This window comes from Loxodonta africana, chromosome 16, assembly GCF_030014295.1.
Source record: "Loxodonta africana isolate mLoxAfr1 chromosome 16, mLoxAfr1.hap2, whole genome shotgun sequence".
NCBI lineage: Eukaryota > Metazoa > Chordata > Mammalia > Proboscidea > Elephantidae > Loxodonta > Loxodonta africana.
Genome location: NC_087357.1, coordinates 70,718,351 through 70,744,817, shown reverse-complemented (window position 1 = coordinate 70,744,817; position 26,467 = coordinate 70,718,351). Strand labels below are relative to the sequence as shown.

General features: G+C 38.7%; 1 protein-coding gene across 4 annotated transcripts in view; it reads left to right on the top strand.

Moving 5' to 3' along the window:
* MICU1 (mitochondrial calcium uptake 1) overlaps positions 1 to 26,467 on the top strand; it is a 269,106-nt gene that overhangs the window by 123,246 nt on the left and 119,393 nt on the right. For 2 of the 4 annotated variants that reach the window (XM_003408889.4, XM_023547063.2), the window contains 2 exons: positions 8,910 to 8,992; positions 18,388 to 18,585. In XM_003408889.4, coding sequence (XP_003408937.1) covers positions 8,910 to 8,992; positions 18,388 to 18,585 — 281 coding nt within the window. The remainder of the gene's footprint in view (positions 1 to 8,909; positions 8,993 to 18,387; positions 18,586 to 26,467) is intronic. The other 2 variants (XM_023547062.2, XM_064269703.1) reach the window with 2 other exon arrangements.

The following is a 26,467-nucleotide window of genomic DNA, read 5'->3' as shown; positions in this document are numbered from 1 at the left end:
AGAATGTACAGGTCTGTTGCCCTAACCTGCCATATCAGTAGCCAGAGCGCAGGAGTTCAGCCTCTCCACCAAGTAGCTTCACATAAGAAGCCCTGGTGGCATAATGATTAAGTGCTTGGCTGCTAACTGAAAGGTTGGCATTTCAGACAAACCTGGGAGCTCTGTGGGAGAAAGACCTGGGAATCTGCTCCAGTAAAGAATTAAAGCTTAGAAAACCCTATGGGGCAGTACTACGCTGTCACATGGGCTCGCTGTAAGTCGAAATCTATTTAACGGCATTTAACAACAACAATAAAGCTCCACATACAGCAGATACTCTGCTTGAGAGTAACTAAACCAAAAACAAAAAACCCAGTTGCCATTGAGCCAATTCTAGCTCGTTGTGACCCATGTGTTACAGAGTAGAACTGCCCTTCATAGGGTTTTCAGTAGCTGGGCTCTTTTGAAAGTAGCTCGCCAGGGCTTCCTTCTGAGGTCCCTCTGGATGGATTTGAACTGCCAACCTTTCAGATAATAGCCGAGCGCTTAACTGTTTGTGCCACTCAGGGATTCCTTGAAAGCAACTATGCCAGGGTAGAAAGAAGATGTATAAACCTTTTGCTTTATTTGGTAAAATGAATTTAATCTTAGTTGTAGAAGGAAATATTAAGTATGATTTGCCAGAATAACCCATTCAGTCACTTAAGTGTTCCAGGCACTCATGAGACAACAAAAAAAAGATAATGATACAGCTGAAATTTTAAGCACTCATTGTTCACTCTGTGTAACCAGTAGAGATAGGGACTAGGAAAGCTGCTTTGGTTCATTTATGGGAACATATTGACTTGGCCAGTCTTTTTCCTACTTCTATTAATTTGGACTGTATTCCTTCTAATGCTGTGATGCCACCTTCTCTTTCACTGTTTCCTTTCCCTTTCCTTGCACCTTAAATCTTAGCATCGTACTGCATCCTGCTGCTTTTCCTCATCCTTCTCCTCCACCCCCTTTTCTCCTTGGTCAACTTCAGGTCCTTTGCAGCTAACCACATACATGCTAATTTAGAGTCCAAGTTTTAACCTCTCTCTTCTAAGCTTTAGACCCATATTTCCAGCTACCTCCTGAACATCTGCATCTGAATATACTGTGGACCCCGCCAATTCAGCAGATCCCAACTAGACTCGTTTTACTTCTCAAACGTTTTTCTGTTTTCTCTTTTGGTTGATGCCGTGCAAGCTACCCAGTAGCCTAAGCCAGTCATGCTGTCATCTCTTTCCACTTTTAACTCGCTGTTAACTAAATCATTAAGTTACATAAATTCTGCCTCCCTAAGATTTTTCAAAATTGTATCCTCTTCTCCATTACCACTGCCACACAGTTCAAACTTTGAACATTTACAAGAGCTTCTGTGATCTTCTCTGAAGCCCGCTCTTGTTTCCAACTCATCCTTCACACTGTAGTCAGAGAAGTCCTTTATGAATGACTGTTTGACTGTGTCACCCTCCACACACACACTTAAAACCTTCAGTGGTTTTATGTTTTCTGAAGTTGTTACAATCTCAAGTGTCTACAGGGATTAGGCAAATCATGTGTAAGAATGAAGTGAGCCATGCACAGCTTGACCAAGATAAATGATGTCAGTAAGAAGTGTACAAGAGGAAAGGACATTTTTGGTAAAGATATGACAAATATAATTTTGCAACAACGACCAAAAACCGTGTGTGGTTACACAAATATATATATAGGCATATATATGTATGGGTATGAATATGTGGGTACACAAGTGTTCAAAGATAGATATATCTATAGGCATGTACCTACAGGTATGTGTGTGCATGAATATATATTGATATATACAATAAACCACATAGGGTACACAGTTATGGACACTTCTTAAATATAATCAAACACCTCACGAGATTGGTTTTCAGGATTTGAAGACCTGGGACTTTAGTCTCATGGGGCAACTCAGTCAATTGGCATAATATAGTTCATAAAGCATGTGTTCTCCATCCCAATGTGGCGAGTAGTGTCTGTGGTCTTAAAAGCTTGTGAGCAGCCATCTAAGATACAACTTTTACTCTCTGTTCATCCAGAACAAAAGAGAAAGCAGGAAACCAAAGACTCAAAGAAGAAAACAGTTTACAGGACTAACAACCTACATGGACCATGGCCTCATCTACCCTGAGACCGGAAGAACCAGATGATGCCCAGCTATCGCGACTGACTGTTCAGATCAGGGCGATAATAGATCGATCCAGATAGAATGGAAGAAAGATGTGGAACAGAGCTCAAATTCTTAAAAAATCCAAACTTACTGAACCAGTTGAGACTAGAGATCTTCTTGAGACTATTGCCCTGAGACCCTGAGATACTCTTTAAACCTTAAACTGAAATTATCCCTTGAGATCACCTTTTAGCTAAATAACAGATTGGCTCGTAAAATAAAGAATATCACCCATAAGTAATGAGCTCCTTTAAAAAATCATCTATAGGAGGCAGAGCCAAGATGATGGAGTAGTCAGATGCTTCTGGTGATCCCTCGTACAACAAAGACCCCAAAAAACAAGTGAATTGATTTTATATATGACAATCTAGGAGCCCTGAACATCAAAGACAAAATTTAGAAACCTGACTGAGCAGCATGGGGAGGGAGAGATAGCTCAGAAGCGGTTAGGAGTTGCTGGACCTGACTTGATGGAAACCAACACCCCTCAGGCATGATGTTCTGGTGCGGCCGCAGTGGGGCTGGCAGTGGGACACAGTTTCCTCCAGGGAGAGAAAGCGAGTCTCACAGAGTCTACTCACGCCTCCAGGATCAGCAAAGAATAGCACTCTCAGCAAAAGATAAGTGCTTGCGTCTAATTTACCATGCAGATCAAATAGCACCCCTTGCAAAAGAACTGTCTCTCATTTATCCGATCCCTCCTCCCTCTGCCCTAGTGCCCAAGCCTGCTTCAGTGGCTGTCGATTTCCCTGGTTCTGAGATAGGTTCTGCTGTGTGCTCTGAGCCATTCTCCTGGCCATGGAGAAGGAACAGACTAACAAATGGGGAAAAAATCATCTTCTGGCTCCCCTAAGCTGGGAACTCGGGGCAGAAGCAGCTCCTGTCCAAGCACAAACAGTCCACAGACTTTTAATGCCTTTCACCCCTGCGTGGACCTGCGTGGGCCCATTTCAGCAAAAAGGCCCTTGTTGGCAGAGTGCAACAGTGTATGTGCCTGAGGTCTGACTTTAGCTGTTTCAGTTGTGTGGTGGAGAAGCAGATTTTTGATGTTTGACACCACTCTACATATTAAGCAGAGTCCTCACCTACCCACATCAGGGGCCTGAGGACGGGTGGCTCCACCCATGCCACCTAGCCACCTGTGAGATAAGTGGTGCCTCCCAGTCCTTACAACCAAGAGCATTGGGTGCCCATGGTCTGGCTGCAGAGCCCACACACCTGTGTGCTCTAGGGAACAGGGACCCACTTTCCTCACAGACACTCGGGGGGCGATTGTAGGCCCCTGCCCTGCTCAGTCTGACCCCCGGCTGCAACCAGATACCTGTGCCTACACCAATCACCCCTGCTCCTCTAAGACTGTAGGAAAGAGCCTGCACCACACACTTGGTGACTGACTATGTGGACACATGAGCTGAATCCATACAAGAAAAGTGAATGGGCTGTTAGGCTCATATACCTGCTAACAGCTCTAGTCATCTGGTGACAGGACATTAGAGCCTCAAAGGTGCCAATAGTCAAGCTAGCTCACTCAAGCAGCCTATTCAGGCATATTGAAACAAAACAAAGCAAGAAGCTAGGACACAGTAAGCAAACATAAAATAACTAAATATACTAATTTATAGATGGCTTGGAGACAACAGTCAATATCAAATCACATAAAGAAGCAACAAGCTCCCAAAACAGAATCAAGGGATCTTCCAGATGAAGAGATATTCCTGGAATTACCAGAGGTAGAATACAAAAGGTTAATATACAGAACTCTTCAAGAGATCAGGAAGGAGATCAGGCAAAACAGAACAAGCCCAGGAACACACAGATAAAGCAATGAAGGAAATTAAGAAGGTTATTCAAGACCATAATGACAAATTTAATAGGCTGCAAGAATCCATAGAGAGACAGAAAACAAATTCAGAAGATTAACAATAAAATTTCAGAATTAGACAACTCAATAGAAAGTCAGAGGAGCAGAACTGAGGAAATGGAAGTCAGAATTAGTGAGATTGAAGATAAAACACTTGGCACCAATATATTCGAAGAAAAATCAGATAAAAGAATTTAAAAAAATGAAGAAACCCTGAGAATCATGTGGGACTCTATCAAGAGAAATAGCCTACAAGTGATTGGAGTACCAGAACAGGGAGGGATAACGGAAAATACAGAGAGAATCATTGAAGATTTGTTAGCAAACGCTTCCCTGATATCATGAAAGATGAGAAAATATCTATCTAAGATGCTCATCGAACCCCACATAAGGTAGATCCGAAGAGAAAGTCACCAAGACATATTGTAATCAAACTTGCCAAAACCAAAGATAGAGAATTTTAAGAGTGGCTAGTGATAAATGAAAAGCCCCCTACAAAGGAGTGTCAGTAAGAATAAGCTCGGACTACTCATCAGAAACAATGCAGGCAAGAAGGCAATGGGATGACATATATAAAATATTGAAGGAAAAAAATTGCCAACCAAGAATCATATATCCAGCAAAACTGTCTCTCAAATATGAAGGCAAAATTAGAACATTACCAGATAAACAGAAGTTTAGGGAATTTGCAAAAACCAAACCAAAATTACAAGAAATACTAAAGGGAGCTCTCTGGTTATAAAATCAGTAACATCAGGTAACAACCCAAGACTAGAACACAGGACAGAACAACCAGATGTCAACCCAGATAGGGAAATAAAAAAAAAATAAATCAAGATAAATGCTCAAAATAGGGAAATGGCGATGCCATTATGTAAAAGATGACAACGTTAAATCAATAAAGAGGGACTTAAAAATGTAGTCATGGATCCTTCACATGGAGAGGAAGTCAAGGCAATATAAAGAGATAAAAGTTAGGTTTAAACTTAGAAAAATAGGTGTAAATATTAAGGTAACCACAAAGGAGACTAACAATCCTACACATCAGAATAAAATACAAGAAAAACAAAGACTCAGCAAAAACAAAATCAACAACAATGAAAAAGAGGAAAAAACAGTATATAGAGAAAAATTACTCTGCGCAGAAAATAAAGTGGAAAAAAGAAACCGTCAACAACACAAAAAAAGACATCAAAATGACAGCACTAAACTCATACCTATCTATAATTATGCTGAATATAAATGGACTACATGCTCAAATAGACAGTGGCAGGATGGATTAAAAAACACAATTTGTCTATATGCTGCCTAAAAGAGACACACCTCAGATTTAAAGACACAAACAAACTCATCTATAGGACATCAAATGGTCAAAAATTATTCCAAAGAAAAGATGAGAAGGTAAGGGGGCAGGGAAACTAGGTTAATGGAAATGATACAATCAGAATGGAATGAATGAGAATAATGACACATTGTGAAAAATGGAACCAATATCACTGAATAATTTGTGTAGAAATTGTTAAATGGGAACCTAATCTGCTATGTAAACTTTACCTTAAACACAAATATTACTTTTTTAAAGGGCAGATGTGCACTCAGATTGAATTATATGCTAAATTTTTTTTTATTGTACTTTAGTTTTTTTAGATGAAGCTTTACAGAACAAACTGGTTTCTCATCAATTAGCACACATACTATTTTGTGATGTTGGTTACCAACCCCACAAAATGTGAACACTCTTCCCTTCTCAACTTTGGGTTCCCTATTACCAGCTTTCCTGTTCTGCTCCCCCGCCTCCACCTTCTAGTCCTTGCCCCTGGGCTGGTATACCCCTTTAGTTTCGTTTTGTTTTATGGGCCTGTCTAATATTACTGAGCTAAAAGAGTATCCTGGGGCCCTACTCTCGAGGTTTCTCCAGTCTCTGTCAGACCAGTAAGTCTGGTTTGTTTGTTTGTTTGTTTTGTGAGTTAGAATTTTGCTCTACATTTTTCTCCAGCTCTGTCCAGGATCCACCACTGTGATCCCTGTCAGAACAGTCGGTGGTGGTAACCAGGCACCATCTAGTTGTGCTGGACTCAGTCTGTGGAGGCTGTGGTAGTCGTGGTCCATTAGTCCTTTGGACTAATCTTTCCCTTATGTCTTTGGTTTTCTTCATTCTCCATTGCTGCAGATAGTGTGAGACCAGTGGAGTATCTTAGATGGCCACTCAAAAGCTTTTAAGACCCCAGACACAACTCACCAAAGTAGAATGTAGAACATTTTCTTTATAAACTGTGTTATGCCAATTGAGCTAAATGTTCTCTGAGACCATGGTCCCCACAGCCCTCAATCTAGTAATTAGGTCCCTCAGGGAGTTCAGATGTGTCTATGGAACTTCCATGACCTTGCCTTAGACAGGTTGTGCTGGCTTATTGTGTACTGTTTATCCTTTACCAAAGTTACCACTTACCTATTGTCTATTTAGTGTTTTTCCCTCTCACCTCTCCCCTCCCTCGTAACCATCAAAGGTTGTTCCTTTTCATGAGTTTTTATAGTAGTGGTCTCATACAATATTTGTCCTTTTGTGATTGACCTATTTCACTCAGCGTATTGCCCTCCAGATTCATCCATGTTATGAGATGCTTCACAGATTCATCATTTTTTGTCACTGCATAGTACTCCATTATGCGAATGTACCATAGTTTGTTTATCCATTCATCTGTTGATGGGCATCTAGGTTGTTTCCATCTTTTTGCTGTAGTGAACAATGCTGCAATGAACATGGGTGTCCGTATGTCTATTTGTGCATATGTCTAGCCATCTATTCAATGGCTCTTACTTCACTAGGATATATTCCTAGGAATGAGATTGCTGGATCATATGGTATTTCTATTTCTAGCTTTTTAAGGAAGCACCATGTCGTTTTCCAAAGTGGTTGTACCATTTTGCATTCCCACCAGCAGTTATGCTAAACTTTAGTAAATTGAAGGCTTCCCATGTGAAAAAAAATGAAGTGTACCAAGTGTGAGACAGTAGGGAAAAACAGGAGAGTGTTTTCCTGTTTAAAGAGATTCATATTCAGAATTTTAAAAAACACATGAAGAACATATCTAAAAGCTAATGTAGTCTCCAGTTGGTGCAGCCTGAAGTACAAGCATAGAATATGGAATGAGATGAGCAGTCTGGAACTGCCATCTTTTGCAGAGACTTACATAACCAGTGGGTTTGTTTTGCTTCTAGATCAAAACATATCAAAATAAAGAGCATGTTTTTATTATCATAATTACTTCTGCATTTATACTGGAGACCGTGAGGCATGATGAAAAGGTTATCTACGTTGAAATCAGTGTTGACCTGAGTTCACCTTCTATTTCTTCCACATATTAGCTGTGTGATTTTGAGCTAGTGATTTAATGGCTTTGAGCCCCAATTTCTTCCTCTGTTTAAATAATAAAAGGTTTCACTGAAAGTATAAAGTCATATAATAAACAGCTTTAAATTATCTAGCTCGATGCTTGGCACATAGTAACTCCTCTGTGAAAGACAGCATTCAGATAGGTAGGAAAAATTTGAGAAGCAGCAATAAATAGATAAAAATCAAATCTCCCGAACTGCATCCCTTCCCAGCAATTGAGGTTGTGACCTAAGAAGAGCAAACCTGTTGGAGACCAATATCAAGTGAAGCAGGCATTGGAAGCAGACAGGCACAGGATTCATCCAGGCACCAGAAAGCCAGGAGCTTACCAGCCTGGCTGGCTGAAGATGGAATTTAAGCCCAGAAGATACTGCTGTTGACAAATTCATGGGCAAAATGGGAATGTAGACTCTGTACAATAATGCGTAACATACATGATTTTTTACTTTTTTGTCTGTATAATCTATTTTTTTTACTTTTTTCTCTGTATTATCTATCTGTATAGATAGACCTTTTTTTTAGTAAGAATGGCATTAACTGCTTAATGGGTACAGAGTTTCTGTTTGAGGTAATGAAAATGTTTTATTAACAAATAGTAGTGATCATTGTGAATATAATTAATTAAAGCCACTGAGTTGTACACTTAAAAATGGCAAATTTGCTGTTATATGTATTTTGTCACCCAAAAAAAGAATAACATTAACTGAAATTTTAATTCAAAGGTATTAGGATATATCGGATATTTTATTTTTATTTACTCTCTAGGGCTGTATAAATTTGAAGCACCAAAAGAAGGAAGTATCATAGTTTGTTGTTTTTTTTTTTATCAGAAACATTCAATATGATGAGAAAGAAGGCCTGTTAAATTAGTTTTATTCCAGTGCAGAAACTATATTATATTTTGATTGATCTACAGTCATTAAGGGGCCCTGGTGGCACAGTGGTTAAGAGCAATGGGTTTGGTTTGGGGAGGAGCACTAAAGAAGCTAGCTTGTTTTAAGGCAAGACAGATTTTCAGCTTCTTCCTTTCCAACAATATGTCTTACCCCAGACAGACTTTCTTGTCCAGGTAAATAATACTGTATTTAAGCAACAACATTAACAGTAAATGGTTAAGGGAATGGGGTCTAAGAACGCAGAGTTAAAGTATTTAAGATAAAAGGTGTTGAAACTCAAAGATAGACAAGCTCTGTCTTCACCGGTCACAGTAAAATTCTGTTCTGGTTTTAAGGAGTATTGCTGAAAGATCGATCTAGGTAAATACAGTGGCGTTTTGTGACCTTGATGATACTACATTTTATTGTTTAACCATCTCTTTTCCTTAAAGAATTTTTTTTTTTGGTCAGTGCCTTCTAAATGTTTTTTCTTTTTCCATTCCTTCCTTCCTTCTTTCTTTTCTTTCTTTCTTCCTCCTTTTCTCCTTCCCTCCTTTCCTTCTTTTTTACTTGCAGCTCCTCAGAGAAATTTTGAAATTGCCTTCAAGATGTTTGATTTGAACGGAGATGGAGAAGTAGACATGGAGGAGTTTGAGCAGGCAAGTTGTCCTGAAGAGTCCCTTAAAACACATGGGGTTCCTTTCTGATGACTCTGTCGGAAACTGGTTCTGACATAAGTCAGATAGCTAATGTTTTGTTTGTTTTTAGTTTTCATTATTATAGTTTTTTATTATCAGTATCTTTAAAAATATGATCTTTGTCTTCGGGGGTTGGAAACATTACATATAAAATTACAAATATATTTTAACACATACATAAAAAAATACACAAATCATAAAAATTTACTCCAACAGTGAAGAAGAGTTGGACGATGTTGGCACTTTGTTAGTTGTGGTAATAATTCCACTTATGGAAGGTTCTGGATTATCCCTAGGAATGGCGATGGTGTTTTCATTCAGAAAATTAGCGAGAGTTGTCTTTATGATCCTTTTCTTTTTTTTCTTTATATATTTTCCCGTAACATCTCACTGCTTCCCAGATCTGCCTGTCAGCTTTAGCAGACCGATCAGTGTTTGGGTCCATGTTTTCAAGCAACTGAAGTCCCTGATTTAGTTTAGAAGAAACTTCAGCTAATCCTTTCACTGTAAAATTTTTTGACAACTTCTCTCCTTCCTCTTCCTCATTATTTCTTCTTCAGCATTTCTTTCCTCTTCAAAATCCATTCAGTCCTGGTCTGTCAATTCCCCTTCTTTGTGACCTACCAGCTGTTGCACATCGGCAGCATAAATTTCTGAATTCAGCATTCTTGTCATATGACTTTTCCACCAATCTCTTCCATCATAATATCCTGCTCAAATGCTTGTAGCACATTTATATAACTCAGTAATTTTTTCCGTATCCCCTGCATGCCTTTTCCTATAACAACCCCAAGGAATATGCAGTGTTTCAACCTGCTATATGGCAGTGTTTTGAACAGTACAACAGATACATAGACCAGTGGAACAGAATTGAGAATCCAGACATAAATCCATCCACATATAAGAAGCTGATATTTGACAAAGGCCCAAAGTCAGTTAAATGGGGAAAAGACAGTCTCTTTAATAAATGGTGCTGGCATAACTGGATATCCATCTGCAAAAAAATGAAACAAGACCCATACCTCACACCATGCACAAAAACAAACTCAAAATAGATCAAAGACCTAAATATAAAATCTAAAATGATAAAGATCATGGAAGAAAAAATAGGGACAATGCTAGGAGCCCTAATACATGGCATAAACAGTATACAAAGCATTAGTAACAATTCGAAAGAGGAACTAGATAACTGGGATCTCCTAAAAATCAAACACCTATGCTCATCCAAAGACTTCACCAAAAGATTACCTATAGACTGGGAAAAAGTTTTTAGCTATGACATTTCCAGGCAGCACCTGATCTCTAAAATGTACATGATGCTATAGAAACTCAAGTACCAAAAGACAACCAGTTAAAAAATGGGCAAAGGATATGAACAGGCACTTCACTAAAGAAGACATTCAGGTAGTTAACAGATACATGAGGAAATGCTTGTGATAATTAGCCATTAGAGAAATGCAAATCAAAACTACAGTGAGATTCCATCTCACTCCACCAAGGCTGGCATTAATCCAAAAAACACAAAATAATAAATGTTGGAGAGGTTGTGGAGACTGGAACACTTTTACACTGCTGGTAGGAATGTAAAATGATACAACCAGTTTGGAAACCAATTTGGTACTTCCTTAAAAAGCTAGAAATAGAATTACCATACGATCCAGCAATCCCACTCCTTAGAATATATCCTAGAGAAATAAGAGCCTTTACACAAACAGATATATGCACGCCCATGTTCATTGCAGCGCTGTTTACAATAGCAAAAAGGTAGACACAACCAAGGTGTCAATGGATGAATGGGTAAATAATGGTATATTCACACAGTGGAATACTATGCATCAATAAAGAACAGTGAGGAATCTGTGAAACATTTCATAACATGGAAGAATCTGGAGGGCATTATGCTGAGTGAAATTAGTCAATTGCAAAAGGACAAATGTCGTATAAGACCACTATTATAATAACCGGAGAAATAGTTTAAACTGAGAAGAAAATTTTCTTTGATGAATATGAGAGGGGGGAGGGAGGGAGGAAGAGGGGTACTCACTAATTAGATAAAAAAAAAAAAATTAGTAGATAAGAATTATTTTAGGTGAAGGGAAAGACAACACACAATACAGGAGACGTCAGCACAACTGGACTAAACTAAAAGCACAGAAGTTTCCTGAATAAACTGAATGCTTTGAAGGCCAGTGTAGCTGGGATGGGGGCTTGGGGACTATGGTTTCAGGGAACATCTAAGTCAATTGGCATAATGAAATCTATTAAGAAAACGTTCTGCATCACACTTTGTAGAGTGGCGTCTGGTGTCTTAAACACTAGCAAGTGGCCATCTAAGATGCCTCAATGGGTCTCAGCCCACCTGGAGTAAGGGAGAATGAAGAACACCAAAGACACAAAGTAATTATGAGCCCAAGAGACAGAAAGGACCACATCAACCAGAGACTGCATTGGCCTGAGACCAGAAGAGCTAGATGGTGCCTGGCTGCAACTGATGACTGCCCTGACAGGGAGCAGCACAACAGAGTGCCCCTGAGGGAGCAGGAGAGCAGTGGGATGCAGACCCCAAATTCTCATAAAGAGACCGGACTTAATGGTCTGACTGAGACTAGAGGGACCCCAGTGGTCATGGTCCCCAGACCTTCTGTTAGCCCAAGACAGGAGCCATTGCCAAAGCCAACTCTTCAGACAGGGATTGGACTGGACTAGGGGATAGAAAATGATACTGGTGAAGAGTGAGCTTCTTGGATCAAGTAGACACACGAGAGTATGTTGGCATCTCCTGTCTGAAGGGGAGATGAGAGAGCAGAGGGGGTCAGAGGCTGGCCAAGTGGACACGAAAATAGAGAGTGGAGGGAGGGAGTGTGCTGTCTCATCAGGGGGAGAGCAATTAGGAGTATGTAGCAAGGTGTATATAAATTTTTGTATGAGAGACTGACTTGATTTGTAAACTTAAAGCTCAATGAAAATTTGTTAAAAGTGGTTGAAATAGCAAATTTATATATATTTTTATCTTGGTAAAATTTAATTTTTAAAAAATGTATTCATAGCTCCCAAATTACTACCTGCAGCACTTTTGTGATCATTGAAAACATGTGAGAGTGGAAAAAAATTTGAGTCACCGAGTGTGCACATTCCCAACTGACGTCAAACAAGGCAACACTCTGCCTTCGTTTCAGCTCTTACACTGTTAAAAAAAAGGCCTTCTTTTCACCATCTATTTAGTGACATGTTTTTCACATATGCGTGGATTTTACTGGTGGTTTTGCTGCTTTAAGTGGCCTGCAGGGATAGTGCTGAAGTGCAAGAAGGCTGTAACGTACCAACAGAGGAAACATACGTCAGTCAGGCTTCGTTCAGGTGTAAGTGATAGTGCTGTCGGCCTTGCGTTTCATGTTAACGATCACCGATATCATATGTCCAGAAAAAGGGGGGGAATTCGTGGATCTGTACACGAGGCCGCTTCAGAAAGTACTAAAATAAATATCTGTGATGCATGTTGAAGCCATGAAAAGATGGATAGGCATCTAAATTTGTGAGTTTATGAGATGACAACTGATTTTAAAAAAGCATAATGGACAACATCGCTCTGAGGCTACAAGCCGAAGAAATGTTCGGTTATATTATGTGGATGAGGAAAATGTTAAACCTTTCTCGGCTAGTGCTGGCTGACTCACACGTTTCAAAAGCTGATCTGGCATGAAAAACATTAAAACTTACACATGGCCAGGTTCTGCAGATCAGGAGGTTGCAGAAGAATTTTCAAACTGCTTGCTAAGTGTTACACCGGAAAAGAGTTACATGGAAGAATCGGTTTCCAGTGTTCCGCCAACCTGTTCCTTGGTTTTCGTGGGGCAAGCCAAGGTCGAGGGGCTGAACCACACAGAGCACTGCCACATCACACTTTCTGCAGCTCCATTGACAGTAAGGTTTTAGTTCATGTTTTTATAAGATTTTAGACACTGAATCTTTGTTTAGTTTTTTTCCAGAGCCGCCTTTGTTTGCATTACTGTGTTGTATAGAAACTGTTATTACCAGATGCTTGCGGGAACCTAACCCTGTATTTCCCCTAGGAGCAGTGATTTCGTGTTTGCGGTCACTTTATTGAACGTAACTACTGCCAAAACTGAAAATTGCCTATGCTTTTTTTTTTTTTTAAGTTTTAATGATGGACTAATGGACCACAACTACCACAGCCTCCCCCAGACTGAGTTCAGCACAACTAGATAGTGCCCAGCTACCACCACTGACTGCTCTGACAGGGATCCAGACAGAGCTGGAGAAAAATGTAGAACAAAATTCTAACTCACAAAAAATGACCAGACTTAGTGGTCTGACAGAGACAGGAGAAACCCGGCGAGTATGGCCCCCAGACACTTTTTAGCTCAGTAATGAAGTCACTCCTGAGGTTCATCTTTCAGCCAAAGATTAGACAGGCCCATAAAACAAAACAAGACTAAAGGGGCACACCACCCAAGGGCAAGGACAAGAAGGCAGGAGGGGATAGGAAAGCTGGTAACGGGGAATCCAAGGTCGAGAAGGGGGAAGTGTTGACACACCGTTGAGTTGGCAACCAATATCACAAAAGAATATGTGAATTAGTAAATGAGAAACTAATTTGCTCTGTAAACCTTCATCTAAAACACAATAAAAAAAAGAAGTTTTAATGAAAGAACACTAATAGTAGTAATAGTTTACACAGGACAGTATTTGAGCCATGCCATTGTTAGTCATTACTGAAGGTGACTTAATACTAATTTTCCCTAAAAATACTCACTTTTCCCAATCGCTTGCACACAAAATCTCAGCACTGCAGTTTTGCTGCTCACAAACAGTTTCCAACGAAGAAAGACTAAAATGCCTCTGTGGGAATGATATAAGCTGCAATATTTATAGCCACAGGCGAGATTTAAATCATGGCAGATCCTGACGTTGCTGCCCAATACTGGTGCACTCATAGAGACCCATAGGGCTTGCAAAGAGCAGCTGGTGGATTCAAACTGCAGACCTGTGGTTAGCAGCCATAGCTCTTAACCACTTTACTCCCAGGGCTCCTGTGGTTCACTGGTATTGGGAAATTCTTAGGTTCTTACACACTGACAGGCAAAATGAATTGTGCAGTGACTTTAAATAGAAGAAGCATTGTTCTGATTATCCTGTATTTGAATTTAAAGTCTAAAAAACTTCAACTTAAATAATTATAAAATCTGTTGTGTACATGTCTTTCAGGTCTCCATGCGTTTGAGAAATGAATGATTCTAAACTTGTTTATATGCAAAAACACGAACCCGCCCCCCAAAAAGCATAGCTACAATATTTATGATCTCATCCTAGAGATATTTGAGCTATACGGAGCCTTAGACATCATGTACTCTGACCCTGAACTTTTCCAATGAGAAAACTAAGGCCCAAAGAGGTTAGATGACTTGCGTATATCCTCCTTTCACGAGAGTAGCAAAATCAGACCCCATGTCTCCTGACTCCCTGTCCAATGTCTTTCTATTATACTATCCCACCCTTTAGAGAGCCAGAGACATATGTTAATATCTCTTCTTCATAGTGTATGCTATTTGACTTATAGATTAAATAGGAAAAAGTAAACAGCCATTATAACAAATGAAAAAAACAAAAAACAAAACTCACTGCTATCAAGTTGATTCCGACTCATAGCAACCCAATAGGACAGAGTAGGGCTGCTCCCTAGGGTTTCCAAGGCTGCAAATCTTTACGGAAGCTGACTGCCATATCTTTCTCCGTTGGAGCAGCTGGTGGATTCGAACCACTGACCTGGCTGGCAGCCAAGTGCTTAACCACTGCACCACCAGAGGTTCTTCACTGTCACAGATAGCATGTTCTTACTGAGGAATAAGTGGATTCTCTGATAGTGTTTACAGTGGGTCATCCATTGTGAAGACTTCACCTGTGACTCTCTTCATCTTTGAGACTTCACAACCCTCATCCTTTCTTCCATACTCCACTGCTACCTATAGATCTTTTTGCTACTATGTTGTTACCTCCGCTCATCTGTCAGTTTGTCTAACTGAATTTTTGAAAAGATAAATGAATTTTATAAATTATATAAAAACTTGGAATTGCAAATGATTTTGAAATATCTACTTCATTGCTCTCTTTTAGTTATGCATGTCAACTGATGTAATATTCTTCTGGGGAAAAAATCAAATTCTTTGCCTGTTAGCAACATAGTGTACTATTTATTAAGCTGTACTGGAGTGATCTCAGTTATACTTCCTTCAGGTCTAAAGAAGGTGATGGGTTTATGTTCATATCAGTATGGTAGTATTGCTAAGTACCTAACCTAAATTATAATAACTGCTGTCACTTATTGAACACTCGGTCTGTGGAACCCTTTACTCTAGGAATGCATGCGTGTACAATCTCCCTTTAAAGAAACTGTGTAAATATGAGTGATACTGTTTCCATTTTACACAAAGAAACTGAGACTCAGATGCTGGGTAACTTTGCTCAAGTAGATTTAACTACTAAGTAGTAAGTAGTAGGTTTGAAGAGGCCTTTCCTGACTACGGAAACCGTGGTAACATAGTGGTTAACAGCTATTGCTGCTAACCAAAAAGGTCAGCAGTTTGAATCCACCAGGAGCTCCTTGGAAAACTCCATGGGGCAGTTTTACTCTGTGATATAGGGTCGCTATGAGTCAGAATAGACTCAGTGGCAACTGGTTTGGTTGGTTTGGTTCCTGACTACAAAGCCTTTGCTCTCTCCACTTCATCGTGCTGTTGGATTGAAAGATTGCCCACTAAGTTAGGAACATATAAAGACTTTGTATTTGAAGAAATACATCACTGACAAGATAAAATTCTTTGCAGATACATGGCTTAAACCTTTTTTCATAAATATTTTCAGCGTTTCAGTGGCTTAACACGATGGGAGTTTCTTACTCTATATAACTCTAATAAAACAGATATAGATGGCTCTCCATGCATAGATTCAGGGACCTAGGCTTTTTACGTATTGTGACCCTGCCACATTGATTGTGTGGCTTCCACGGTAGCATCAGAAGGAAAAAGAGTTTGAAGGATTATACTTGAGAGGTTTTTATGGACCAGGCCTAAAGCGACTCATAACACTTCTCTTGCATTCTGTTGGCTAGAACTCAGTGCAGCGGCCATATGTGATCCCAAAGGAGGTTGTGTAATAGAGTCTAGCTGGTGCCTAGGAAGGAGAGGAAATTAGTCTGGCAAACAACTAGCCAGTCTCTGACACAGCATCCTTAGTATGTAACGAAATCTTATAAATTAGTAAGGAAAAGAGAAGTATCTTCTCCCCTCCCCACAGGAAAACGGGCAAAAGCATTGCACAAAAGAAGAAATACAAATGACCAATAAAAACCCGTTGCCGTCGAGTTGATTCCAGCTCATAGTAACCGTATGAGTAGAGCTGCCCCATAGGGTTTCCGAGGAGTGGCTGGTGGATTCGAACTGCTGACCTTATGGTTAGCAGCTGTAGCTCTTAACCACTGCTCCACATACGAAAAGATGCTTCATTTAGTAAAACTCAAAGAAATGTAAATTAAAACAACAGTGAAATACCATTTTTGATCTTTCAAATTGGTACATTTAAAGATAATAGCAAGTGCTGGCTAGAGTATGGGAAAATAAGCACACTCATTAATTGTTGGTGGATATGTAAATTGGTTCAGCCTTTCTGGGGAGCCTAGTGGCACGGTGGTTAAATGCTTTTCTGCTAAAAGGTCAGTGGTTCAAACCCACTAGGTGCTACTCAGGAGAAAGATGTGGCAGTTCACTTGTATAAGGATACAGCCTTGGAAACCCTGTGGGGCAGTGCTGCTCTGTCCTATAGGGTCACTATGAGTCGATATCAACTCCACAGCAATGGGTTTGGTTTGGCAATATGTATCAACATTTTAGATGCATGCCCTTCGATCTACCAATTCTTTTAAATATTTATTCTAAGGAAATAAATGGATAAGAGCACAAACATATAAATTAAATATAAAGTAAATGTCCATTGCTACTTTGTTAATAAAACAAGTTTAATGTCCATCAGTGAGGGATTGGTTAAATTCCATATGATAAAATACTGTGCAGCCATTAAAAAGTGTAAAGTAGGTACATATGTATTAACATTGAACAAGTCATGTTGTAAAATAAAAAAGATGGGTTACAGAATAGAGCCCCATTTATGTAAAAGAATGTCTTTTTTTTATGTATATCAATGAGTACATATACAGAAAAAAGATCTGAAAGTAATAAATAGGTGTTAACAGTTATCTGGAGGGCAGGATTGTGGGAGATTACCACTTCCTACTTTATTTCTGTATTTTTTGCCTTTTTATTATAATAAGCAGAGATTAATCTTATAAGAAAAATGCTATCTTAAAAAAAAAGTCTCTTTTTTTTGTAGTTGCAGGTAACAGATAAAATAAATAAAAGACATTTAATTGGGGTAAATCAGTTGTTATAAATCTTAAATTTTTAAGTAATATGTTTTTCTAATTGGCACTTTAAAAATTGTCATCCAAAGGGTATATGTATTATTCTTTATTATTTATCTTTGTATATCCCTATTTTAATTTTCTGGATAGCTGTTTTTTGTTGTTGTTGTTCAGCTAATAAGGAGGTAGAAATAACCACAGAAGCTGGTCTCTTAAAAAAAGTTACAGCAATGAAACTTGCTTCAGAAATCTCATCTACGTAGTTAGGCCACTTGTCGCTAGCCTCAAAAATTATCCTTCCTGAAAACACTCCCTTAAAGCATACTCAAAGATTGAACTAATTCTGCATGTTTTCTTGGAGAGTTTTTCATAACTTCTTCATATTTCATGTATCACTCTCATAAATGTGTTACAGCTCTTGGATGTCAAGTGTTTGCCTGTAGCTCTGCTGCTCCTCTTACCACAATCACAGAGTCAGAAAGTGAGAGGTGTGAATTTTTTACAAACCTCCTGAGATATGGGTGGTATTACTGTGAGGTTGATAATTTTTCACCTAGTTCAGTGAGAGAAGGAGGTTTTGAGTCTCTCAAAAACAATTTTTTTTCTTTTTCTGAAGAGAGATTTTCCAAGCGCATCCCAATTTTAAAGGTGCCAGGCTGCCTGTGCTAGAATCTTGTTTGTTACTTGCCAGCCACATGACGTTGAGTAAGCAATATTTAATTCTCTGTGCTTCTGTCTTCTCATCTGTAAAATGAGGCTAATAATAGGACTTACCTCATACAATTGCTGTGAGAATTAAGAGATATTTGTAACACAGTGCAGCAAAATAATAAACAGTTAATAAAGTCAATTATTATTCTTACTTTCCTATATTTTTTTCATGTTTTAATTTTTTTTCCTGGGTTGGGGTTTGCTGCTTTATTAGGTTCAGAGCATCATTCGCTCCCAAACCAGCATGGGTATGCGTCACAGAGACCGTTCTACTACCGGTAACACCCTCAAGTCTGGCTTGTGTTCAGCCCTCACAACCTACTTTTTTGGAGCTGATCTCAAGGGGAAGCTGACCATCAAAAACTTCCTTGAATTTCAGCGTAAACTTCAGCATGATGTTCTGAAGCTAGAGGTGGGTATTCCTTGGACTTTAGGGGGTGGGGGCGCTATCCATCACACGTGCCCATTGAAGCCCCTGGGTTGAGAGAACCTGTACTGTGGGCATCCTTTCAGTCTACCTCCAGCTATGGGAACTGATGGATTTGAACCTTATCAGTCATCTACAAGCTGACAGCAGGGAGAAAATAACATGATCCGTGAAAATGTCATGCAGCAAGGTGGTTCTGGGGCTGAGAGCCAGGAATCTAAATTGAAAATCTTAGTTGTCTTTGGATACCCAGCTTGGCGAGAAGGAAACTCGGAGTTCAGAGCAGCTCTCAGTCTGACTCAGCAGATTGTTTATTGTCCCCAGCTTTATGTTTATTGTCTGGAAGGCACCAGGAGGTAGAGGTGACGGAGGTAATAAACAGCTCTTACTGCGAATTTTACAAAGGTAATAAGCAGCTGGAAACACAGAATATCAAAATAAAAATATATGTGCTCAGAGTCACAAAGGTACCTTACTGTATTTAGAAATTTACAAATTCCTTTTTCGCTCGGTTTAGACCCTTAATCTATTCACTCCCTAGACACAGTTCTCTGAGAGCGTTACAGTGTTTTGTGTGTGTAGTTATTGAATTACGTGTGTTTTGGGCTAACTGGCCACTGATTCTATTCAAAATATTCATCAGATACTTTCTGTGCTTGCTTTTGTCTGGAGACAAAATACGAAGTCTCTTGTTTCTTGAGATTTTTTAAAATTCCCTTATACTAATGTTTCTCAACCTCTTTTTTTAAAATACAAGCCCTACTTTAATATTATTTCAGTTTCAAAACATTAAATAGTATGACTAAAAACACATGAAAATATTGACGAAAGAACTACTTTGTTTTCAAACTACATATATTACACCTCTGTCGGCTCTCCCCGTCTTCCCGCAAGATTCTGATATATTACTCCCACCCCTTCCACCCACCGAAACTGATTAAGACAGTTTGAAAAATCTCAACTGAATTCCCGTTATCGGTAGGAGTGTGCTTTAATATTATATTCTAGGAGAGGAATCAAAAAATCAGGTCAGACTTTGGAAGGTGCTCTTGTACTTGCTTTTGAAAAAGATGTCATTGATAGAGATTTTACCTCAGAAAACAAAGTAATGGGTCTTATAATTAAACCAAGCTCCTTGAGAAGGCGCCTCTATTCCTTATAATAAGTGGCAAGTGCTTCATGTGCTTCATAGATGGTAAAAGTTGGGTAAGCATTTACTAAATGGAAAAGCTTCGCAGTTTCTGCCTTAAAAGCTTCGCAGTTTCCGCCTTGGATCTGCAGCAGGCACGGCTGGGCTGGCGGCTCTGTCTGTCTAGTGCAGAGCACAAGGCGAAGCATCGGGAAAGGCGTTTGCAAGAAAGGGGGTTAAAGTTTTGGATTTTGAGGGTTTTTCTTTACTACGTGCACAGTAAATGAAACAGTGATATACCTGGTTAGCAAATAAATTACCTGGAAAGATTTTCAACAAAAATAACTGACGTGAAACAGATTATCTGATCAGCTCTTGTTTAACCAGAAAATTAGCGGTAATATTTCAGTTTCTAAATATTCCAGTTTGTTGAAGTTTTGCTTTTGTCTGGTTGTCCATGAAGGGCATTATCTTCAGAATAATAGCAATACTCTGATTCCCATCACTTACCTTGCCACAGTAAACCACTGGAGATTTGTGGAGTTCAAAATAAAACCACATGAAATGGAGTGAATGGTATGCCCAATAACATCTAAGCATTAGACTTCTAGAACTTTATTTGGAAATGTTAATGCTACTGTCTTCGCTTCATGGAGAATTCTCAGGCAGTGAATTTTATTTTGTTCACTGATTTATATTGAATAGGGTATTTTTGTGTATAAGATATCCTAGAGATGCTACAACCAAAAGATATAGAAAAACACATTGTATTTACCTTTGTTAAGTTTCCATTCTTATAGAAATAGAGTATTCCAAAAAGAAGGAAAGAGGCCTCATCCAACAATTTTTGTGTAAGAGTTGGCATGTACTAGAATTCAGGACATGTGCCTTGATCCCTAGCGTGCATACCTGGAATGGTCCTCTTTGAAAACATTTTAACATGATCTGGGAATGTAAATGAGTTGAACTGTTTGATTATGTAATTACAGTTTAACACAAATCCATAAAATGTAGTTAGAGAATAAAACACAAAGTAAGGTAGGTACATTTAACAGATTTTGAATAATGTAGGGTCATCGAGAGGGCTGAGCAGGTGCCAGCCTGACTGCAGTCTAGCCTAACACTCATTCCTAGAAAAGCAAGAGGGAGTCTAAAGATGCAGAGCCTGAGGCATGTGTCTTTCATCCTAACACGTTATGGAGCTGAAAGCCCGTTAGCGTATTGAGTAGATAGCCAATGAGATAGAAACATGTAAAGGAGATTAGGGATTTCATACATGTGTACCTGCTAGGTTATTTCCAAACACAGAAGAACATAGATTAAAAGGTAGTCATATCTACGATACTTATTGTAGAAAGCACACTTCCGTTTGATATTAACTTAGAATTATCTGTAGGCCTTGGGCTGAGATGTACCGAAGTTGTTCCTGTGAACCAGTCAAAAATGAAGTTTTTAGAGACAGGCAGTTCGTTGTTTGAGGGAACCAGCAGCGTGTAGTAAGTGTTCTTTCCTTCCATAGAATGGCACAGGACTCATGAATAAGTGCCTTCTTATTGATAACCCCTTATTTAGAGTTTTAACAGTCAGTATTGTTTCTTGTCAGCTAGATTTGTAATTCTTTCAGGAGGGTGAATACACCTACTCCTCACTTACCGACTATCTCATTATCTGACATTTCTTATTTACAATAGTAAAAAACGTACCATCCAACTATTTTGCTCATTAACAGCATACATCTGACAATAACAAACACTGAGGTGTGACATGAGAGTAATGCTGGCTGTGATGGCTTTGTGTCAAGTTGGCTGGGTCGTGATTCTCGGTGGTTAGACAGTTATGTAATAATGTAATTTGGTAGTTACATAGTGATGTAATTTGACGGTTATATAATGATGTAGTCATCCTTCATTTTGTGATCTAATGTGGTCGTTCTCCATTTCCACGTAATGACCTGGTCTAACCTAACCATCTCAATAACTAAGGAGTGGACATAGCAGAAAAACCATGGGCTTTGGTGCTAGTGAGACCTTGGTTAAAATTTTGATTGAGTCACTCACACGTATGACCTCAGATGAGTTATTTATCCTCTCAGAGCCTGGCTTCTCATTTGTAAAATAGGGCAGTGGCTAAGTGAGATGATGTTATACGCCTGACGCCACCTGGTGTATGCTATGCCTTTAGCACGCATTCCTTCACTTTCTCTTGTATGCCCTCTGCCGCCTAGTATGATGGTAGGCACATAGTGGGCACCTAAACAGGCCATCTCAGATGAATGATTGAAAGCCTTTACTTCCATTTTGAAACGTTTTCTAACAAAACATCTGGAAAGTGGCACCGATTTTTGTTTTTATTGAAACACTTTCAATTTCACTTTTCAAAGTTGGGTCATTTCTCTCCTTGCTGAATATGAAATATAATCTCATCATCAAAGCCGAGAGGAAAATGGAAATGATTGATAGTATCTTAATAACTTTCCTATGGCTTTTATAATTCCATCATTTTTTCTCTTACTAGTTTTATTTCAATACTTAGTTATCCACTTTGAAATTTCAGATCAAGGAGATTTATTTTTCCATTTAGTTGTTTCTGTCTTTCTTCTCACCACAGTAGCTTTGAGAGTGAGGAGAATGGTATTTAGCTGTCAGATTTCATTTCCAGAGGGGACAGGGAGGAGGGAGAAGTCCATGAATATGTACTGGTGCCTGCTATGAGCCAGGTACCTTACATATATTACCTGCCTTTTGAATTTTCGTGCCAACCCTGTGATGTTTGATGGTTTTATACCTATGTTACAGATGTAGAAATTGCAACTCAAAGAGGTAAGTCACTTGCTAAAAGCCACACAGTTATTTAAATGGTAGAGCCAGGATTCCAGCTCAGGTCTGCTCCATGCTGACTTTCAGATTGAGCTATTCTACTTCTTCTCTGATTAACTTAGTAACTTTTAGTCTGTGATGAGATTTCTGCCTGGCTTATGTGGGGTGGCATGCTAAAGAAAAATAAAATTTTCTGAATTTTAGGGCCAGAAAAATATCAGATTTTTCTTGAATATCTACAGTTTTCCTTCCCCAGCACCACCTTCTCCTAGTCCCTTTGCTGCTCAAGTTGAGTCTTATCACTAAAAAGAAACACACTGTTCTTTTGTGTTTGTACAGTGCTACCTAAGTTAGCAATTTAATTTCTCCTCATGACAACCATAAGCTCACTAGATTAAAAGAAAAAAACATTTTAATGCTCTTAAGTTTATACTAGTAAAAGAATTTTATTATTATGAACAAATATAAAAGTTGTATGTTTCTGTAGTGGGGTTGTGATTGTTGTTTATGATTTGTTTTATTCTGCCCTTCTTTTTCTACTTGGGAACTCAAAAAAGATGGGCTTGAAGAATGACTCAAGAATACACAGTTGGTTTTTAAAAATCTCCTTTGAGGTTATTAAAAATTCCATCTCAAGCTACCAAGAATTATTGAGTTAGACTCCTTGGAGACGGCTGCCAAGTCTAATTCCAGTTAATATATTCATTGATTTCTTGAAGGCTACAGCAAGTGGGATGTCATTCAAAAAATGAAAGGCGATAGAGAATTCTTTGAAAGATTGTGATTAATTTGGGAGAGAAGGGAAAATGGGCCTGTCATTATGCCAAAGAAAAGTAAAAACTAGTTTATAGTCCAACACCCGAATATACAACAAGGATACTGAAAGTGTGCCAGCTAATACAATTCCAGTCTGTAGCAGAATCTTTATAAGTTCGGGGTTCACATACTTATTGCATAACCAGTGAGATTATCACATTTTAAGAAGACACGATATCAGTCATCTGAAGGCAAATTAAATGTGATTCAAAGGAAAACAATGACTGTCATATTCCCAGTCTTTAAGAAAAAATAGTGACTTTAACTGGATTTGTTCAGTCAGGAGAAAAGTGAAAGAGGAAACATAAAGAACCATGCTTGTTACTCTCATCTGTCAACAAAAAACTAAAAGGTTTAAGCTAACCAAACCAAAACCAAACCCACTGCCATCGAGTCGATTCCGACATATAGCGACCCTATAGGACAGAGTAGAACTGCCCCATAGAGTTTCCAAGGAGCGCCTGGTGAATTTGAACTGCCGACCTCTTGGTTAGCAGCCATAGCACTTAACCACTATGCTACCGGGGTTTACAGTTTTAAGCTACTTAGCATTAATGTCAGTTAAATATTAAAGAACTTTTTGGAAGATATATAACTACAACTAGATGATTAAAATGACTAAGGAAATTTCAGGATCACTTAACCTATAAATAGTCAAGCTAACAGCTTCGAGCCTGTCTCTTTGAAGTGCTAACCAAACAAACAAACCAAACCCACCGCCACTGAGTTGATTCCAACTCATAGCAACCCCATAGGGTTTCCAAGTCTGTAAATCTGTGTGGAAGCAGACTGCCACATCTTTCTCCAGTGGAGCCACTGGTGATTTCGAACCACCGACCCTCGGTTAGCAGTCAAGTGCGTTAGCCACTGCACCACCAGGGCTCCTTAAAGTGCTAAAGTAGACTTAACTACTCTCTTGCCCTGATGCAGAGGACCATATTAAGGGGTAAACCTCAGCTCCTTTCCAAGCCAAAAGATGATGGGAAAGGATACCAGAAGGCAAGAGGGCTTTTAATCAAGCAGTTGATAGAACTAGACACTCCTGGCAAAGCAAAATATTTTACTCTAATAGTCTTTTTTTTTTTTTTTTTTTCTGGAAAAGGGGCTTTATTTTGTAAACTGAATGATGAGAGTTGACTCTTGGTTTAATTAAGACCAAGAACTGAAATGAAGTGTTCAGTGAGGTTTCCAGTTTTGCCTCTATGAAGCTAATGTGGATAGTAATAAATCTATAGCTTCTTATTCTGTCCTCTGAATTTTCCAGAAATTGTTGAAAGGGTTTATGACAGAGTACATATCTCTTTATGTATTTATAGCTTCAGCTAACCAAGTGTATGTTTAAAAGTATTTAAAAAAAAAAAACCTATTAAAATAGCAACAATAATAATCCCCGCTATAGGTAAATTGCAACTTTTATATTTGGTCACAATAATAAAATTCTTTTGCAAGTACATTTTTTCTAAAGAGTTTAAAACATTTAGTCAACATGAACTGCTTTATCCTTATAAAGCTCTGATGAGGAAAGGCCATAGAAAATATAATTTTCCCAAATATTAAAAAAAAAAAAAAAAGGAAGCTGTTCCCTTCATCTGAAACTTAACTGTTGTTAGGTGCTGTCGAGTCACTTCCGACTCGTAGTGACCCTGTGTACCACAGAACGAAACACTGCCGGGTCCTGCACCATGCTCACAATCGTTGTGCTTGAGCCCATTGTTGCAGCCACTGTGTCAATCCAACTTGTTGAGTGTTTTCCTCTGTTTCGCTGACCCTGCACTCTGCCAAGCATGATGTCCTTCTCCAGGGACTGATCCCTCCTGACAACATGTCCAAAGTATGTAAGAAGCAGTCTCACCATCCTTGCTTCTCAGGAGCATTCTGGTTGTACTTCTTCCGAGACAGATTTGTTAGTCCTTTTGGCGGTCCCTGGTATATTCAATATTCTTTGCCAACACCACAATTCAAAGGGATCAATTCTTCTTCCATCTTCATTATTCATGGTCCAGCTTTTGCATGCATATGATGTGATTGCAAATACCATAGTTAAAATAGTATTGTAGGTTGTGGGGAAATATGAAAACAAGAACTCAGGTGCATCGTCATACCCATTCCTCTCAAGAAAGTTTTCTTGCCTTCCAGGCAACGTCACTATTCTAGGTATAGCAAATAATTTTTATTTCCTGTTTCTTTTGAGTTATTTATTTTGATCTCTTTACTTATACCTTAAATCCAGACATCTGTTTATCTCATAAGAATTAACAAATTGTATCAGAAACTGATCTACCCAACCTGGTAGTCTTTCTTTGCCTGAGGCACTGAGGGAGGGGTGTTTTAGGAAATAATCATTGCTCAAAAAAATAGAAATGTATGCAGATAATAGAATAAAAGTTTGATTATCCTCAATAATTCCTTATAAATCAGTCATCCATGACTTGAAGTCAGCACTTTTTTTTAAAGCTAATTGTATTTTTTTCTCTGTATCACATCTTAGGCTAGGTCCCAGATTTTAGCCTGCTGAAATCAGGTTAGCTAGCTCTCAGGGTGAGATAGTTTGAGAAGATACAGGAACTACTTATGAAATCCAAAACTGAAACTCTAATTTCTTGCATTTTTCTTTCTTTCTTCAGCTCAAATTTGCAATTACTTGTGGTCTATAGGTTGTCTGCCTGTAGAGTCAGACTAAAAATACTATGTTTAGTGGAACGTCCACAGTGATAGTAAAGCTGCTTCAGAGTCTAAATGCAACCTTGAGAATTACTGTATAAAAAGTATACAAAAAGTCCTTTTTTGTTTCATATCTTTTGGAGAGTGGAGTCTTAAGCGTGATATTTTATTGTTTAAAATATAACTGGGCATGATTTCTTAAAAAGGCTTAGCACTTGTGAATCTGACCTTTTGAGTTGATCATTAAAGGGCAGAAAACTGTTAGAAATTGGCATTTTTCTTTGATTTTCAGATAGCTTTGCAGTTCCAGAATCAATGACATATTAGTGATACCTTTGTAGTACTTAGCAACCTTTGGAATTTTTCTGTCAGAAGATATCTTTAATGTTACATTTTAACCTAAAAAAAGAAACTCAAGAAAAAAGGAGCTCATAAATAAATCATG